The 18744-nt window shown below is 35.4% G+C and overlaps 1 protein-coding gene across 10 annotated transcripts in view; it reads left to right on the forward strand.

Annotated features, from left to right (window-relative positions):
- The window catches only part of LOC126825396 (cleavage and polyadenylation specificity factor subunit 6), a 221688-nt gene that overhangs the window by 96512 nt on the left and 106432 nt on the right, over window positions 1–18744 (forward strand). For 5 of the 10 annotated variants that reach the window (XM_056101834.1, XM_050555047.2, XM_050555045.2 and 2 more), the window contains exons 6-7: window positions 3296–3454; window positions 9825–9940. In XM_056101834.1, coding sequence (XP_055957809.1) covers window positions 3296–3454; window positions 9825–9940 — 275 coding nt within the window. The remainder of the gene's footprint in view (window positions 1–3295; window positions 3455–9824; window positions 9941–18744) is intronic. The other 5 variants (XM_050555043.2, XM_050555046.2, XM_050555040.2 and 2 more) reach the window with 4 other exon arrangements.

The raw sequence follows: 18744 nt of genomic DNA on the forward strand, positions 1-18744 counted from the left end.
GTAGGAGGGTGTGGCGTCATCGAAACGAGCGCTTCCAAGACGTTAACGTCATCAGACATGATCGATTTGGGGATAGTTCTGTTATGGTGTGGGGAGGCATCACTGTTGCTGGAAGAACGGCTTTACATGTTGTTGCAGGGCGTGTTACAGGCCAGTACTACCGGGACAACATCTTGGCAGTCCATGTTGTGCCGTTCGCACGACGTCATGGCCGCCGTTTCATCTTCCAGGATGACAACGCAAGATGTCACAGGGCCAGGATCGTTACAGGTTACCTCCAACAACAGAACATCACCACATTATTTTTTCATTTCAATATCATTAGAAAGATAATTGAACGATCTTTCGATCGGACGGGGGTGCTTTGTTTGCATTTCGAAATACCATGCATTTTTTGTAAGTTGAACTCTTCAATTCATTTAATCTTTTTTCGAGGCGATTTGTCAATATAGCACTCCCGACCGATCGAAAGTTTGTTTCAATGCTATTAAAATCAACAAAATCGGAGCATTTTAAGAACCGCCGCCAAGCATTTGAAAATTGTATACAATGGGCAATTTTGTCAAAAATAAATCGCGTAGTTTTGCCTTGTTATGACGTCATTTCTACACGAGAAGAAAAATCCATTCCAAGTTCCTGTGACTCATATTTGCCGTAAATTGGGTCGAAATGCAACTCGATGTTTATTTATGAAGAAATCGTTATGTTATATAAATAAAGGACTTGCCTGAAAATAAATAAGTATAAGTAATTCCATTTTATTCACGCTTTTAGCAGGGCCGACAGTGTTTACATCACGTGACTCATATTCGCATGCTTTTATAACCACATGACAGGATATAAAATCGAAGGGAAGAAATTTCCTCCCAGCTACCACACGTCTCTACTTATAACACCAAACATTTTTCAAGAATTGGAGTTCCGTAACATTGACGAATATTTCAATGCTCTGAAATAATAAATTCGCTGTTAGCTGAATAATTCAAGCCCACTTTTAAAGCATTTACTGTGCACACGAATGGAAATAAAACCATAAAATATCCACACAGGTCTCGGAGAGCCATTTGGCATTACGTTACTGACCACAGATGTGAGGGACGATAGCTACGATTTCTATCCACTTAAAAAGGAATTAAACCGAATAATGTTCGACCAACAAAAGAATTAACGCTAGCTAAAATAACTTTACGATTTCTATCCACTTAAAAAGGAATTATACCCGAATAAAGTTCGACCAACAAAAGAATTAACGCTAGCTAAAATGGCTCAGTTTCTGAATTTGCTGTTGGCGATTTACAACATTTCGTTTGAATTTGAGATTATGGAAACGACATAGATTATTTATAGTTTAGAATCGATACAGATACCGTACCCAATTTTCGCAAAATGTTTTATTAAATAATTTAGCATTATATAACAGTTGTCATACTAATTATTAAAATTTTAATTCTTTGTTTTTTTTAGGAAAAAATATTTAACACCTCGAGTATTAATATATTTGTTGGTCAGTTAAAAAATATTTAACACCTCGAGTATTAATATATTTGTTGGTCAGTTAAAATTGAAAGAACCAACTTTGTATGTAAGGCCTACTTTTACTTTAGGCGTAGTTGCCATGCATGATTTATATTTGCATTGATGAAAATATACAAAATAAAAAGAAAGTTGCTCAATAATAGGCTACATACCGATTTGAAGGAATAATAAAAATATTGAAAAGTGAAGTAAAAACAAAACAATTCTTTTTCAAAATGTAGCTTCCGGGCCTTTATAACATGACTACCATCAGTAACTGAGTAGGCCTAACCTATTTTTACACTTTAGATAATTTTTTATTGGTCAATGTTTTTATTTTCTTAGTAGAAAATATCTCTTCAAGATCTTAATTCCTTCATATTTTACTTATGTCTTAATAACGGCCAAAATGGACAATTTGCTACTGCAGAATGTTTTTCAAAAGCGAACCCCTTTCCAGGTTTAAGAGAATAGTATAAATATTTTGATTTTATTTAATTTTTAAAATCTTGCCCAATACCTTCTGATTTTGAAATAAAATCAATACGTAGTATTGGTGTCATAATTATTAGAAAATAATGCTTTTTGGAAAAAAATAACTGTGGTTGCTATGGTAACAACCGAAACTCTTCATATTTTTCTCAAACTTACACAATCCATATCATTTGATATTACATGGGTTTCAAATATTTTAAACCTCTTACTTTAAAGTGTGGTGATGACCTTTTGGGTTATGGTAAATAGCGTTGAAAATGCTCAAAAATTGCATTTTTTCCATTTTGGTTGCTATGACAACCAAAATTGATAATATATGGCCAGGGTCTGCGCATGACCGAAAATGACGTCAAAAGGGAAACCTGTAAGAGCTCCTAATGGATGCCTTGAATTAAATAACTTGAACAAACCATCTAATATGATAATTTCTTTAGTTACAGATCATTTAAACACTCCTTTTCTTACACAAAACAGTTTTTGAAAACATTACTCAGCTGACTGACCCTTCTTCAAGCAAAGGGGGGTACGTGCACCCCCCGTACCCCTCACTGGCTGAAACCCTGCCTCTAGAGGTCACAATTTTTATCCAATTTTGATGAAACCTGAGATATGTTTATATCCCAAAGATCTTGGTTCCTTTCGATAATCATACAAATCAGACCATAACTTTGTGGATTATGGTCCCTGATTCTACGAAAAAATCACATTTTTAGCTTGTGGACCCTCTGAGTCAAAATTTTTATCCGATTTCGAAAACCGTTTAAATATATCACCATAATGAGCGTGAGTTTGAATTTCGGGAATATCAAAACGAAACTGCCGGACAAAATCGCCTCTCCTTGTCCCAAAGATCTGTTCCTTTCGATATTCGTGTATTTCAGACCATTACTTACTGAATTATGGCCCCTGATTATATGAAAAATCATGTGTTATTTTTTTAGCTTTTTCTCTATCCATCTCTTGCAAGATGTGGTCGTATCTTGCATGGTAACTGCTTGTTATTTGATTTTAAAAACCGTTCAAATATATCATAATTACGGTTTAGTGAGAAATTTGTGAATATCGGACGGAGACTGTCTGACAAAATGGACGCTCCCCTTTATGCAAATAGTATAATGAGCATGTCATACCAAAGTTGTGGACCCTCTAGAGGTCACAGTTTTTGTCCAATTTTGATGAAACTTCAAATTTATGGTTATTTCCCAAATATCTCAGTTCCTTTGACATTGACAAAATATATCTCTGTCTTATAACAAAACTTACTATGCATCAATATTTTGCCCAGTAGAGTTCCCGTTCCCTGGAAAAGGTCCAAGATTAACTAGACCTCAGACACCAAGGCCACAATTCAATCAAAGAATGCAAAGACCACCTACAATGGGGGTAAGCGGACCTCCTAACTCAGGTCCCCCAATGTCTGGTCCACCACCTTCATTTGTAAACGGTAAGAAAATATTGCTTTTATATGAACCATTTTATCAAATAAAATGAAAACAATTGTGGCTAATTAAGTAGCATACACTATACGACTGGTACCGTGGAATCTCGGGTAAATAGCGTTATTATCTAATCTATGAAGAATTATTCATAAATATCATTGAATTCGGCCTAATAGCATTAAATTTGTCCTTGTATACAACTTAAATCTCAACGTGTAATTTTGATTACCAAGCGTAAATTGACTAGTGTTTAGTTTGTCGACACGTGTGTAATTATAAGCGTCCCGCTTAATTTTGACGACTGTTCAATAATTAGTTGGACCGTTCAATTTCCCGAGTTGTGATTAAAATTAGTCATGGTGTCCAATTACGCCAGGTATTCAATTCTGTTGCCGAACATCCAATTTGACATGCATTGTTCAGATTTTAACGAAATGTTTATATTGAAGGAGTTGTAATATAGTAATGCTGCCGTGAAAACGTGTACATGTATAATGTACAGGCCGGTTTGAATAACAACAAAATGAGTTCTGTAATCTCGGGAAAACATTTACCGGCATTCTGTATCGGTTAGGATTTTTTTCTAACGCACTGTACATGCATATAACGTTGGCCAAAATGTATGCAACAATGAACAACTTACAATTTTTTTACAACGTATCATTACATCTTCGTCTATAACTTAGATGTATTCCATCAATTATTGGCTGCTATAGAATCCAAACTTTAAATTATATACGTCATACTATGAGCTTGCAGCTTCAGTTAATCTAAATCAATCATTCATAGAGCACTCGATCCACTCCACGGGGCGCTTAACGGTAAGTCACATGGTCAGAAACGCGCCAATATTGGGACTATTTTCTTAGTCTATCTGTGTTAATCGGCGACAAATCTCCGCTGGTTTGAATAACAACAAAATGAGTTATGTAATCTCGGGAAAACATTTACCGGCATTCTGTATCGGTTAGAATTTTTTTCTAACGCACTGTACATGCATATAACGTCGGCCAAAATGTATGCAACAATGAACAACTTACAATTTTTTTACAACGTATCATTACATCTTCGTCTATAACTTAGATGTAATCCATCAATTATTGGCTGCTATAAAATCCAAACTTTAAATTATATACGTCATACGATGAGCTTGCAGCTTCAGTTAATCTAAATCAATCATTCATAGAGCACTCGATCCACTCCACGGGGCGCTTAACGGTAAGTCACATGGTCAGAAACGCGCCAATATTGGGACTATTTTCTTAATCTATCTGTGTTAATCGGCGACAAATCTCCGCTATGACAATTTTCATCTACTTTAAATGTCGCATAATTCATTTTGGTGGAAGTGGATATTAAGTAAAGCCTTTTCACACACGTGTACATTACATGCGCATGTCATATATTTATACAATGTCCACGAGTGTGTTGGCCTACATGTAATTCTCGCCTTCACTCCGTTATAATTTTTATACGCCCACATGGAAATGTGTTCGTATATTGCCGTCGCCCCCGTCCGTCCGTCCGTCGGTCCGTCCCTCCATCGTCCACAATTTCTTGTGAACACTCTACAGACTACATTTATCAACCGATTATTTTGAAATTGATATATGTTGTTTGTATAAGTGAGATGAAGAAGCCTATTTAATTTCAATAACTTCTGTTAATTTCTTCTGGAGTTATGGCCCTTGTTTCACTTTGTTGCACCTTGTGAACGCTCTAACGACAAAAGTTATCAACCGATCTGTATGAAATTTATATGCATCATTTAAATTAGTAAAACAAAGCTTCAGCAATTTCCGTTAATTACATCTAGAGTTATGGCCATTGTTTCACTTTGTTGAATCTTGTGAACGCTCTAATGACAAAAGTTATCAAAAGATCTGTATGAAATTGATATGCATCATTTAAATTAGTGAAATGAAGAAGCCTATTGAATTTCAGCTATTTCCGTTAATTTCTTCTGGAGTTATGGCCCTTGTTTCACTTTGTTGCACCTTGTGAACGCTCTAACGACAAAAGTTATCAACCGATCTGTATGAAATATATATGCATCTTTTAAATTAGTAAAACAAAGAAGCCTATTGAATTTCAGCAATTTCCGTTAATTACATCTAGAGTTATGGCCCTTGTTTTACTTTGTTGAATCTTGTGAACGCTCTAATGACAACAGTTATCATCTGATCTGTTTGAAATTGATATGCATCATTTAAATTAGTGAAATGAAGAAGCCTATTGAATTTCAGCAATTTCCGTTAATTATGCCGTGAGTTATGGCCCTTGTTTCACATTGTTGTACCTTGTAAATGCTATAACGACAAAAGTTATTATCCGATCTGTATGAAATTTATATGTATCATTTAAATTAGTAAAACGAACAAGCCTATTGAGTTTCAGTTATCACCTAAATTAGTGAAATGAAGACGAACAAGCCTATTGAATGTCACTGTCAGCAATTTCCATCAATTATGTCTAGAGTTATGGCCCTTGATTTACTTTGTTGAACTTTGTGAACTTTCGAACAACAAAAGTTATCATCTGATCTGTATGAAATTCATATGCATTATTTGAATTATTAAAACGGAAAAAGCCTTTGAATTTGAACAATTTCTGTAGATTGCTTCCAGAGTTACGGCCCTTGTTTTAGATTTTAGAACCTTGTGAACCTTCAAACAACGGAAATTATAATGTCATCTGTATGAAATTGTCTATTAAATACCCCTAATTACCTACAAAAGAATAAATATGTGACAACCCTTGTCGACTTCTCGGACGATTTAGCTGCTGTGGGCGTGTTTTGTTGCCTGGCAACCTATCTTCTTATTTTGAGTACAATTTCTGAATGATTCCTACTGCATATACATGTACCCTGTGTAACTGCAATCTATAAGTTTATACATACATGTATATGTTTACGTTTAAAATCTAGATATCAGAAGCTCGAAAGTTATACTAGACGGTGAACACGCAAGTTTCTTGATTGAACCTGCATTTGCTTTTGTAATTATAACTGTATGTAAATCGTGATTATAATTATAAACAATGCATTTATATAACTGCATCTATATTGCATAATATCGGACCCATATTTATCCTTGCTATTCGGACCAACCCAAAGGACCACACGGACCAATTAAATTACATTATAAGGCTTGACTTATTCATTTTAAAAATATAATACAGACAATATGTTATTAATGATTTTAATCATTAACAACATATTGTATCATAATACAAAGAGGCGAACAATTTATAGGTATACATAACGTTAGAATATCCGCTGCCGGTAAGTACATATTAGCAATATATATCTTTATTACATCAACAATTTAATTGTTTTTCTTTGATGTGCTTCATGATGAAACAATGCGACGGGTAAGTACATAACACTTTATTATTTCAAAGAAAACATATGCATATTAAAACAAACACTATTATCAATTATTAAAACAACAATTAAAACAACACTTTATTATTGATTCGAGTAGTCATATTAATACAAACACAAATATAAACGTATAAAAACAACACTTTATTATTGATTCGAGTAGTCATATTAATACAAACACAAATATAAACCTATTAAAACAACACTTTATTATTGGTCCGAGTGGTCCTTTTGTATGGTCCGAGTAGTCTTTTTTGTTTCGTCCGAGTGGTCTATTAGTTGGTCCAAGTGGTCATGCATTCGTACAAAAGAATGGAATCATTCAGAAAGTGTAGGCTACTCAAAGAGTGAAGGCGACAATTAATGTAACACATCGTGGACATTGTATAAATATATGACATGCGCATGTAATGTACACGTGTGCGAAATGGCTTTATTCAATATCCGCTTCCACCGAATTGAATTGGGCGACATTTAAAGTAGATGTATATTGTCACAGCGGAGATTTGTCGCCGATTAACACAGATAGACTAAGAAAATAGTCCCAATATTGGCGCGTTTCTGACCATGTGACTTACCGTTAAGCGCCCCGTGGAGTGGATCGAGTGCTCTATGAATGATTGATTTAGATTAACTGAAGTTTGGATTTTATAGCAGCCAATAATTGATGGATTACATCTAAGTCATAGACGAAGATGTAATGATACGTTGTAAAAAAAAATTGTAAGTTGTTCATTGTTGCATACATTTTGGCCAACGTTATATGCATGTACAGTGCGTTAGAAAAAAAATCCTAACCGATACAGAATGCCGGTAAATGTTTTCCCGAGATTACCGAACTCATTTTGTTATACGCCCACATGGAAATGTGGTCGTATATTGCCGTCGCCCCCGTCCATCTGTCGGTCCGTGAACACTCTACAGACTACATTTATCATCTCATTCTTTTGAAATTGATACATGTTGTTTGCATTAGTGAGATGAAGAAGCCTATTTAATTTCAATAACTTCCGTTAATTACATCTAGAGTTATGGCCCTTGTTTCACTTTGTTGCTTCTTGTGAACACTCTAACAACAAAAGTTATCAACCGATCTGTATGAAATTTATATGCATCATTTAAATGCCTAAAAGAAGCCTATTGAATTTCAGCAATTTCCGTTAATTACATCTAGAGTTATGGCCCTTGTTTCACTTTGTTGAATCTTGTGAACGCTCTAATGACAACAGTTATCATCCGATCTGTTTGAAATTGATACGCATCATTTAAATTAATGCAACGAAGATGCCTATTGAATTTTAACAATTTCCGTCAATTACACCGTGAGTAATGGCCCTTTTTTCACTTTGTTGTACCTTGTGAATGCTTTAACGACAAAAGTCATTATCCGATTTGTATGAAATTTATAGGTATTGTTTAAATTAGTAAAACGAACAAGCCTATTGAGTTTCAGCAAATTTCCGTTAATTACATCTAGAATTATGGCCATTGTTTCACATTGTTGAATCATGTGAACACTTGAACGACAAAAGTTATCACCCAATCTGTATGAAATTCATATGCATCATTTAAATTAGTGAAATGAAGAAGCCTATTGAATGTCAGCAATTTCTGTCAATTACTTCTAGAGTTATGGCCCTTGTTTTACTTTGTTGAATCTTGTGAACGTTCGAACGACAAAAGTTATCATCTGATCTGTATGAAATTGATATGTATTATTTGAATTAGTAAAACGAAAAAGTCTGAATTTCAACAATTTCTGTAGATTTCTTCCAGAGTTACAGCCCTTGTTTTAGTTTTTAGAACCTTGTGAACCCTCAAACGACGAAAATTATGTCATCTGTATGAAATTGTCTATTAAATGCCCCCTAATTACCTACAAAAGAACAAATATACGACAACTCTTGTCGACAGCTCCGACGATTTAGCTGCTGTGGGCGTATGTTTAGTTGCCTGGCAACCTATCTTTGTTATTCAAACCGGCCTGTACATTATACATGTACACGTTTTCACGGCAGCATTACTATATTACAACTCCTTCAATATAAACATTTTGTTAAAATCTGAACAACGCATGTGAAATTGGATGTTCGGCAACAGAATTGAATACCTGGCGTAATTGGACACCTTGACTAATTTTAATCACAACTCGGGGAAATTGAACGGTCCAACTAATTATTGAACAGTCGTCAAAATTAAGCGGAACGCTTATAATTACACACGTGTCGACAAACAAAACACTAGTCAATTAACGCTTGGTAATCAAAATTGCACGTTGAGATTTAAGTTGTATACAAGGACAAATTGAATGCTATTAGGCCAAATTCAATGATATCTATGAATAATTCTACATAGATTAGATAATAACGCTATTTACCCGAGATTCCACGGTACCAGTCGTATAGTGATACATGTATATGTGATTGGCTTGTCTGTAAACCCTTTGATTCACATTTTGTTGATGAAAATAACAGATTTGATAAAAATTGCAAAAGAAAAAGAACCCCACCACATGACTTGTTTGTTCTTGAATGTAAAAATATGTGAAGAATCCAGGGGAAGAACGATGTAAGTAACATTTTTGTCCTTTCGCATAAAAGGCAAAACAGACTTTTGGACAAGAATGCTTGACATGAACAGAACGAGTGGGTTTAATTACAACTTCAAAATGATGATTAATACGAATCATAATTACCAGTACAACAACTGACTTCCACTTTTCAGCCAAATTAAGTGCAAATAAATACGATGGACTTGTATTTGTCCGGGAGGCCATTTGAGAAGGCCCTTGGTTTGATGTGACTTCAATCGTTTTTATCTGAAATTGATTGTTCCACAGAAAGTTTATACAATTTGCCATTGTGCCATTAACTAGGGTTCGTTGAAAAAGTGACTTAGATCGTTCTTCCCCGGTGCTCTTCATATTTGAACTCTAGCATATTGGATCCACGAAATATTTTCTTTTAAATGTTGTGTTTGTGATACAGCAGGTGCCAGACCTCCATTCAATCCAACAGGACATCCTCCTCCTGGTATGCCACACCATCATGGCCCTCCACCACGATCTGCTGGTCCACCTCCTCGTATGGTAAGATATAATACAGTATGTGAACAAATTTTTTCATTCTTGTATTACGATATGATCATCTGTTAACATTTTTTGTGCATACCCTAGCTTTTGATCCGATTTTTATACTCCCACATTGAAATTTGATTGTATCAGTGCTTCACGTTTAAAAAAAATAGAGGAGCCATAAAAAGCTCTTCTAAAATTACAACAGCTGAAAATCGCTCCTGCAAAAATAGCACTTCTCAACTCTAATCCATTATTTAGAAGGACCATTCATGTATTTCATACTATACTTTGAAGCCATTTATTGACCATTAATATTTAGAAAATGTTTCGATATTTATTAGAGTAAATAAAAAGAAAAATGAAATTTCAGTATCAATCTTTCACTCCTATACTGACTTGATGAAAACCATAAAGAAAAGTCACAGAAAAAATCTTAAGTTTAACTTTGACGCCCTGATAATTTTGGCACAAAGTCTGCACCGTAACAATTCGATGTTTCCCGTTTTGTTTCCAATGAAAATATAAACATTGAAAAAATTCAGAACAATGTTCGCAAATAAAGTTTATGTATAATTACTATAGTTTATAGGACAATTTGAGAAAATTAAACAATTTGGTCAAAAGAGTATTTTATACATACATGTATATAATTTTTTGCGTAAATAAGTCGGAATGTGAGAAATGAATTCCAGGGGGCGCGATAAACTGTCCTCTGCACGTTATTAATAATAGTATAGTGTCATGTACAGGTGCAACGACGTGTTTGATATTCCATTTTATACCGATTTTAGAATCCGAATTCTACACATTTCTCAACGGCAGTGACATAGACCTCTAAATTAAACTTAAAACATGATTTGAGACGCATGTTTTACTAAGCGGAATCCACATCAAGACTTTCAGCTAGTGCGGGGATTCGCGCGAATTTTTAGTCCTGCCGATGTCGAAGAAATTAATTACGATATTCACATGGATCAAACAAAGAATCAAAACCATTTAATCGTGTTTGTGTGCATGGATAATGTGTGACGTGGAATATTATAAATGACAGGTCAGTTACTAAACTAAAGCGACATTTCGAGGCCTATCTGATTAAACTCTATATTTATTTCTATTTATGTAAATTATTTTCTTTTTTGAAAACCATTAAAAAACACACACCCACACTTATTCCTATAGGCTACTTATTATAGAAAATCGCGTGAGAAGCTTGAATCGTCGATGCAACTGCGTACGTGATCAATTGAACATTTGGAAAACTGTTCTGACTATCTATTTTCTTTCTTTTTTGTACGTATTTATTTTAAGGTTCAATGATTATTCTCTGATTCGACATAATCATTGTTTTGTTGGTCATATTCAACCAAGAGTAAATTTCAAAACAATGGCTGAAGGTTCGCTACACAACTATTTTTTTCATTTGTTAGAGGGGTCTAACCGCGGGAAAATTTACTGTTACTATTGGCTGACAGCATGCATGCACGAATCAAACAATCTTATTTGCATATTGCATGCTTTATAGTATAATGACTGGATCGGTAACCTCAACGACCAACATGTATTACCTTTTATTAGTGTGCTACTTGCCATTATATACAATAAAAATACAGAATATTTTCACGTTAACAAAAATATTTACTTGACGCATCGTATGTTTCCACTAATTTCCAGCACCCAGAATCAAATTTAGCGATATTTTCCTGTGGGCCAGAAACACAATTCCCATTAGACAATTATTCGAGGATTGGTAACATGGGCTTTATTTGCAGTTTGGGGTTCGTTTTTTGACAAATGTAAAATATGACGAGAGCGATTTTATCCTCGGAGGAGAGCGATAAAAAGCTCTTCTATTTTGACGTTTGCTCGAGCCGAGAAGAGCGAGAGCGATCGCTCGCATCAAACGTGAAGCACTGTTGTATATTGCTGTCGCCTCTGAACTCTCTACAGACTACATTAATTATCTGATCTTTTTATACGCCCACATGGAAAAGTGGTAGTATATTGCCGTCGCCTTGGTCTTTTTGTCCTTCCAACAGTCTGTCTGTCGTCAACAATTTCTTGTGCACACTCTACAGACTAAGGATGTAACGAGTCAAAAACATTTGAACGGCAAAACCTGACCGTGACCTGTCAAACCTATTCACTTTTTATACGCCCACATTTTCATGTGGACGTATATTGTCGTTGCCCCTGTCCGTCCGAACGCCTGTCAGTCCACAATTTGTTTGTGGACACTAGAGGGTCACAATTCTTATCCGATTTTGACGAAACTTGAAACATAGGTTTATCTCCAAAAGATTTTGGCTGCTTTCGATATTGGCATGTATCGGATCGAAACTTCATGGATTATGGCTCCTGTTTGTACGAAAAAACACGTTTTTAGCTTGTGAACCCTATAGAGGTCACAATTTTTATCCGATTTTGTTGAAACTTGAAATGTAAGTTTATAAACCAAAGATCTAAGTTCCTTTCTATATTCGCGCATATCTGACCTTAACTTCCTGAATTATGGCCCCTGATTGTACGAAAAATCGTGTTTTTAGCTTATGGACCCTATAGAGGTCATAATTTTTATCCGATTTAAAAAAACGTATCATTATATCACCGTTACACCCTAAGGATGGCTGTGTTCAAATTTCGTGTAAATCGGCCCAAAATTACATCTGTTTATTACATCTAGAGTTATGACCCTTGTTTCACTTTGGTGAATCTTGTGAATGTTCTAATGACAACAGTTATCATCCGATCTGTTTGAAATTAATATGCATCATTTAAATTAGTGAAACGAAGAAGCCTATTTAATTTTAGCAATTTCCGTGTATTACGCCGTGAGTTATGGCCCTTGTTTCACTTTGTTGTATCTTGTGAATGCTCCAACGACAAAAGTTATTATCCGATCTGTATGAAATTTATATGTATCGTTTAAATTAGTAAAACAAACAAGCCTATTTTGTTTCAAAAAATTTCTGTTAAGTACATCCAGAGTTATAGCCCTTGTTTTACTTTGTTGAAACTTGTGAACGCTTGATCGACAAAAGTTATCACCAAATCTGTATGAAATTCATATGCATCATTTAAATTAGTGAAATAATGTAGCCTATTGAATGTCAGCAATTTCCGTCAATTCTAGAGTTATGGCCCTTGTTTTACTTTTTTGAACCTTGTGAATGTTCGAACGACAAAAGTTATCATTCGATCTGTTTGATATTGATATGCATCATTTAAATTAGTGAAATGAAGAAGCCTATTGTATTTCAGCAATTTCCGTTAATTACGCCGTGAGTTATGGCCCTTGTTTCACATTGTTGTACCTTGTAAATGCTATAACGACAAAAGTTATTATCCGATCTGTATGAAATTTATATGTATCATTTAAATTAGTAAAACGAACAAGCCTATTGAGTTTCAGTTATCACCTAAATTAGTGAAATGAAGACGAACAAGCCTATTGAATGTCACTGTCAGCAATTTCCATCAATTATGTCTAGAGTTATGGCCCTTGATTTACTTTGTTGAACTTTGTGAACTTTCGAACAACAAAAGTTATCATCTGATCTGTATGAAATTCATATGCATTATTTGAATTATTAAAACGGAAAAAGCCTTTGAATTTGAACAATTTCTGTAGAATGCTTCCAGAGTTACGGCCCTTGTTTTAGATTTTAGAACCTTGTGAACCTTCAAACAACGGAAATTATAATGTCATCTGTATGAAATTGTCTATTAAATACCCCTAATTACCTACAAAAGAATAAATATGCGACAACCCTTGTCGACTTCTCGGACGATTTAGCTGCTGTGGGCGTATGTTTTGTTGCCTGGCCACCTATCTTATTCATTATTGTTCAGGTAATAAGCGACAAAGATATGGCGAGAGGTGGCGGTTCTGTCTTTCAAACGAAGTTGATCGAGTTTCTTTCTACACCTTGGTTTTGCTATGGAATGTTATTATTTTATTGTCAAATTTCAAATAAATGAAAAAAAAAATTCTACATGTATACAGAATGACATCACAACATAAATTTGCATATAATTCGTTATTCATGTACAAATTATGATTGTTTTCAAACCAATTGTAAGTCAAAATAATTTGCCGATAATATTGATTATTGATCGGCAGATTGTCGGCGATAATCGATACTTGAAACAGGATCGATTGCCAGCCCTATTAGTATTACTGATCAACATTGTATCCGACATTACTCCCACACCGATGATACACAGCTAATGGACGTTTTCAACCACACTCAAATTAAAGAATCCTTAAATCGTACACCAGCATGTTCACAGTCCATTAAGTCCTGGATGACATACAATAATCTAAAAGTAAGTAGCTGTCATCGGACAAGGTTAGGAGTTATCCTAAATGAGAGAAGTCCAATTATTCTAAATGCGTATTTATTAACAAGAAATTACATAATATTATATTAGTGAAGACCGGACATTTATATATATATGTAGGTCCAAGAGTTATTGAGAATCGTTCGTCGTTCGTGGAGTTTTACGTCCATGTAACATCATAGACAAGTTATTGCAAAGAAAATTGCCAATTTTCAGTTCAATAATGATAAATCTCGCTCCTGTATATTTGTCTGAACTTTTGACAAACTATAAACCGAACTGTACTCTAAGGTTGCATAACAAAAATATACTTGCTGTTCTTAAAACAAAACTAAATCAATTTGGTGATAAAAGTTTCAGTGCTCCTACACCTCGCTTTTGGGACAAATTGTTTATGTGCATTTTATTGATAAGACTGATCAAATGTTCAGCCCTCGAAATGTTTAAAAAAAGCTACCTGTCGCAAGCGACAGGTAGCTTTTCTTCATACCTGTCGCTTCAGAAAATAACCTGTCATTCTCAATTATGAAACTCAGACTAATCACATCACATATATCCATTCATGTAGGTACACACACACGTGGTTAGGTCTTTGACGTACATTGCTCTATATAAATATCGTAACATAATATGAAACCTTTTTATTTCTTCGACATCGGATGAATGCCTAAAAGTTCTTGAAAGTCGGCGAATCTGCTTTGGCTCAGCGACTCGAAGATTCGTACAATTCTATCATCCGTATCCACGTGAATTCTGCAAAGTATCATGGTACCACACTTCCGTACTAAATCGAATACTTCACCGTTGAGTTGTAGAATTCAGATTTTAAAATATCCGTAATAAATTGAATATCAAAACACAAATCACACCCGTGCATGGCACCGTATTTACATGTACCACGTGCGAAGGACAGATAACGCCACCTGGAATTCCCTTCTCACATATCCGGACTATAATTACGCTACAAATTATATTTATATATGAAATATTTTTCCGACCTGATTTTTTGATTTTGTCAAATTGTCTTATAAATTATTCATAGCCTTTATTTATGGAAATTGTTTAAAAATTTTTAAATGATTAAATGCACCAAGCAACGAGCCGTGTGCATTTCCATTCCAACCACTACCATATTTACTGTGGTGTCGTTACGGTAGAATTATTTCAGGTGACTTGAGGGTGCGTTTTAATTTATTTAGATATAATACTCCATAATGCTATAAACTAGTGTCAAGCAGATGAAAACAAGCGTAGATGGTGTGAAATTCATTGATATAAAATTGTCTACTTCCAAACTGTAGCCTACGACAGAGCGAAATGTAAACAGTGCAAATGGCGGCTTTTCGCGGTATTTCTGTGCTTAATTCTTGCATTTAAAAACGAATAATTAAAAGTACGTGACGTGAGTATTGTGATCAATTTACTGAACATCAAGTAAAATTTAGTCCACCTGTCGCAAGCGACAGGTAGTTTTATTTGCTACCTGTCAGACGAAAAAATCGCCTGTCGCCGACAAGTAGACAGGCGAACATTTCGAGCCATGAATGTTGCGCTTTGAGCATGGGTAAAACTTGCCAAATGTTTTTATTGTATATTTGTGACCACATCTCCAACTTTACCTGAGCAATAAGGCTCCTTCCCAAACACAGAATTGAACCCAGGAAATGTTCTCAAAAACGCAACCTGAATTCTAAGATGGTAATGTGTTTTTTCTATGATTTTCATGTAACTTATGCTGCATGGGCTGTTCACTGGGACCAGCCCTATAAAATGCACCCCCATACCTGGTTGAATCATTCACTCTACAACGTCGGCAGCATGCCACGACTCACGACAGCTCAAGATGAACCAGGCGCTTGGAAGACTCGACGCTGGCCATACTGCCCAAGCCGTTGCCAATCACTTCCAGGTCAATGTTCGGACCATCTGCAGGCTTCAGCAACACTTTCGGCCCACCAACACCACGGATGATCACCCCCTAAGTGGTAGACCAAGGGTTACCACAAGACGACAAGACCACCATGTTGTGCGACAGCACTTGCAGAAACCCTTCACACAGGCATCCGAGACAGCACATCAGACAGTGGGAACACACGGAAGACCCATCAGTACCGATACAGTGTACGGACGTTTCATTAGAGAGAACATCCATTGCCGTAGACCTTACCGTGGACCGATCCTCGCCATCGACTTGAACGTCTACAGTTTGTCCAACAACACCAGAACTGGCGACACAGGCAATGGTGAACTGTTCTGTTCACAGATGAGTCGGTATTGCATATCAACTGCAGATGGCAGGACCAGAATATTGGGAGGTCCAAGCATAATGGAATCGGCCTGAACCAGAGAGTAGGTCCTGTGGTGTTACAAAATCTTGGTCCAAGGAGAAGAGGCGGCATCACAGCAGTGCGCTACATCATCAAGCTCTAAGACCCCATGTCATACCACATTCCGCACGTCATCGAAACAACGTTTTCCAGCATGACAACGCCTGTGCCCACACCGCCAGAGTTACTTGGGATTTTCTACAGCAGAACGGTGTCAACATTATGCATTGGAGACGTGAAATTCTTGAACAAAATTACATCAAAAGCTCATATACTCATAATTTCTTACTTGTTTCAATGTTTATGAGTGTCTGTGTATGCCGAGTATGAAATCGTACCTTCGATTTGCCTACCTTTATCCGTAATTATTAAGACTGTCTATGATATCCAAAAAAATCAATGAGGTAAAGAAATTTGTATAGTATAACTACTCCTGTAATCCACAGCCCTCCCACTTATCATTTTGCTCAATCAACTCGAATGAAGAAAGTAAAATAAAAACATGTGCCATTTATTCCGCCAAGGTCGTTTGCCTCATTCTGATAATCTACTACTATTGAACCAATCAGTGAGTGGGAATCTACGTGTCCTAGAACGTTATGATCGTACGTGATCAATTGCATTGGGGAAAATTTCGAAGTAATCAGATGTAAAAATGGCTAAATATAGAGCATACAGAATGTCATAATATATTGTAACTAATAGTAAACGGATAGTAAAATGATTTGGATAACCCTCTTTTTGTATCCGTTAACGAATATCCGAATAGTATTTTCAACACTAACAGATTTCCTATCAAAACGAGATATCCAGATAATATAACCTCTGGTTTTCTGCTATTTCTAGCCAAGAATAGTAGGAGAACACCTGAACTCTTCAGAGTTACGTATACAGTACGGCCGCCGCGACGCTTTGATGAAACACGATTATCGTGTTGTTTTTTGTTGAAAATTGCCACGATATTGCCACAATAGATAACTCTGTGTAGCAGTCGCTATCGTGTGCCACAATAGGCCTCGGTGTAATTTTACATGCAAAATTAACGGTATTTATTTGTCATAAACAATCGATGTCAAACGATATACTGCCACGATGTTATGAATGTTGAATTTTTTTTGTTAATAATGCGGACACTCGTGTTCACATATTCTGCACGATATATGCGGTTACATTTCCAACCAGTCATGTAAAGCTGCATGTCTAGTACACTTTGAAGGACACGTATGCATAAGACTATAAATGTATTAATTACACAGTTTCGATATTTATGCTGTGTTCAAATTGTTTTGCATATTTACTGTATTAAGAGTGTATAGTTAATAATTACTCTTGAATTACGACAATGATAGAATTTTAAATTGCAAACTATAAAGGTATTTTGGTTATCGGTCTTACAAATAGAAATAAGACATAAATAGAACTTGCAACAGGATTCGAAAGCGCTTTCAAGTCAGACGTAAGCTCATACTTATCGTAAAAATGAACTGATCGCAACACAAGTCTCCGATGTAAGAGAATATTAGTTAATTATAACCGCTATCAAATCCACACAAACGTCATTCCTTAAATAGCCCAACGCCCCTTTAACAACTTATAAAGCATGAATTTTCTGTTAGGCAATTTATACTACACTCTTAGATGTGTTTACTCTGTGTGTTGATGGATAAAACAATCAAAATTAATATTTGTGTCTGTCATAATTATTGGAAACGGAACGTTTGTTTTTAATTAGGATATTAGTGTCTATGGCATGAATACGGTAAGCCGTTTGTATATGCAATTTACAAGTTGAACGGGTGTCAGTTAACCCATTCGGAAGCAAACTCGTACACGGTTAAGGTAATACTTGACTCATATATAAATTGGTTGGAATAAATCAGTTCTACTCATTGGTTGTTTATATTGTTTTATATACCTAATAATCAACTAGCTTGGCTCGCCATCACGACAGAGATTAGTTCACCGATGTTTTTGTAATAAAGAACAATAGTATTGTTTGTTGATTAGCGTTATGATTTTAGACAAAATGATAATTTCACCAATGTTTTTTTGTAATAAAGTAGACCTGTATTGTTTGTTGATTGACTTTATCCCATGATTTAAAAAAATTGGCGATGGTTAATATTGGGTCAAAAATAATTCCTTAAAGTGCGCCGGAGCCCC

The sequence above is a fragment of the Patella vulgata genome, chromosome 6 (assembly GCF_932274485.2).
Source record: "Patella vulgata chromosome 6, xgPatVulg1.2, whole genome shotgun sequence".
Classification (NCBI taxonomy): domain Eukaryota; kingdom Metazoa; phylum Mollusca; class Gastropoda; family Patellidae; genus Patella; species Patella vulgata.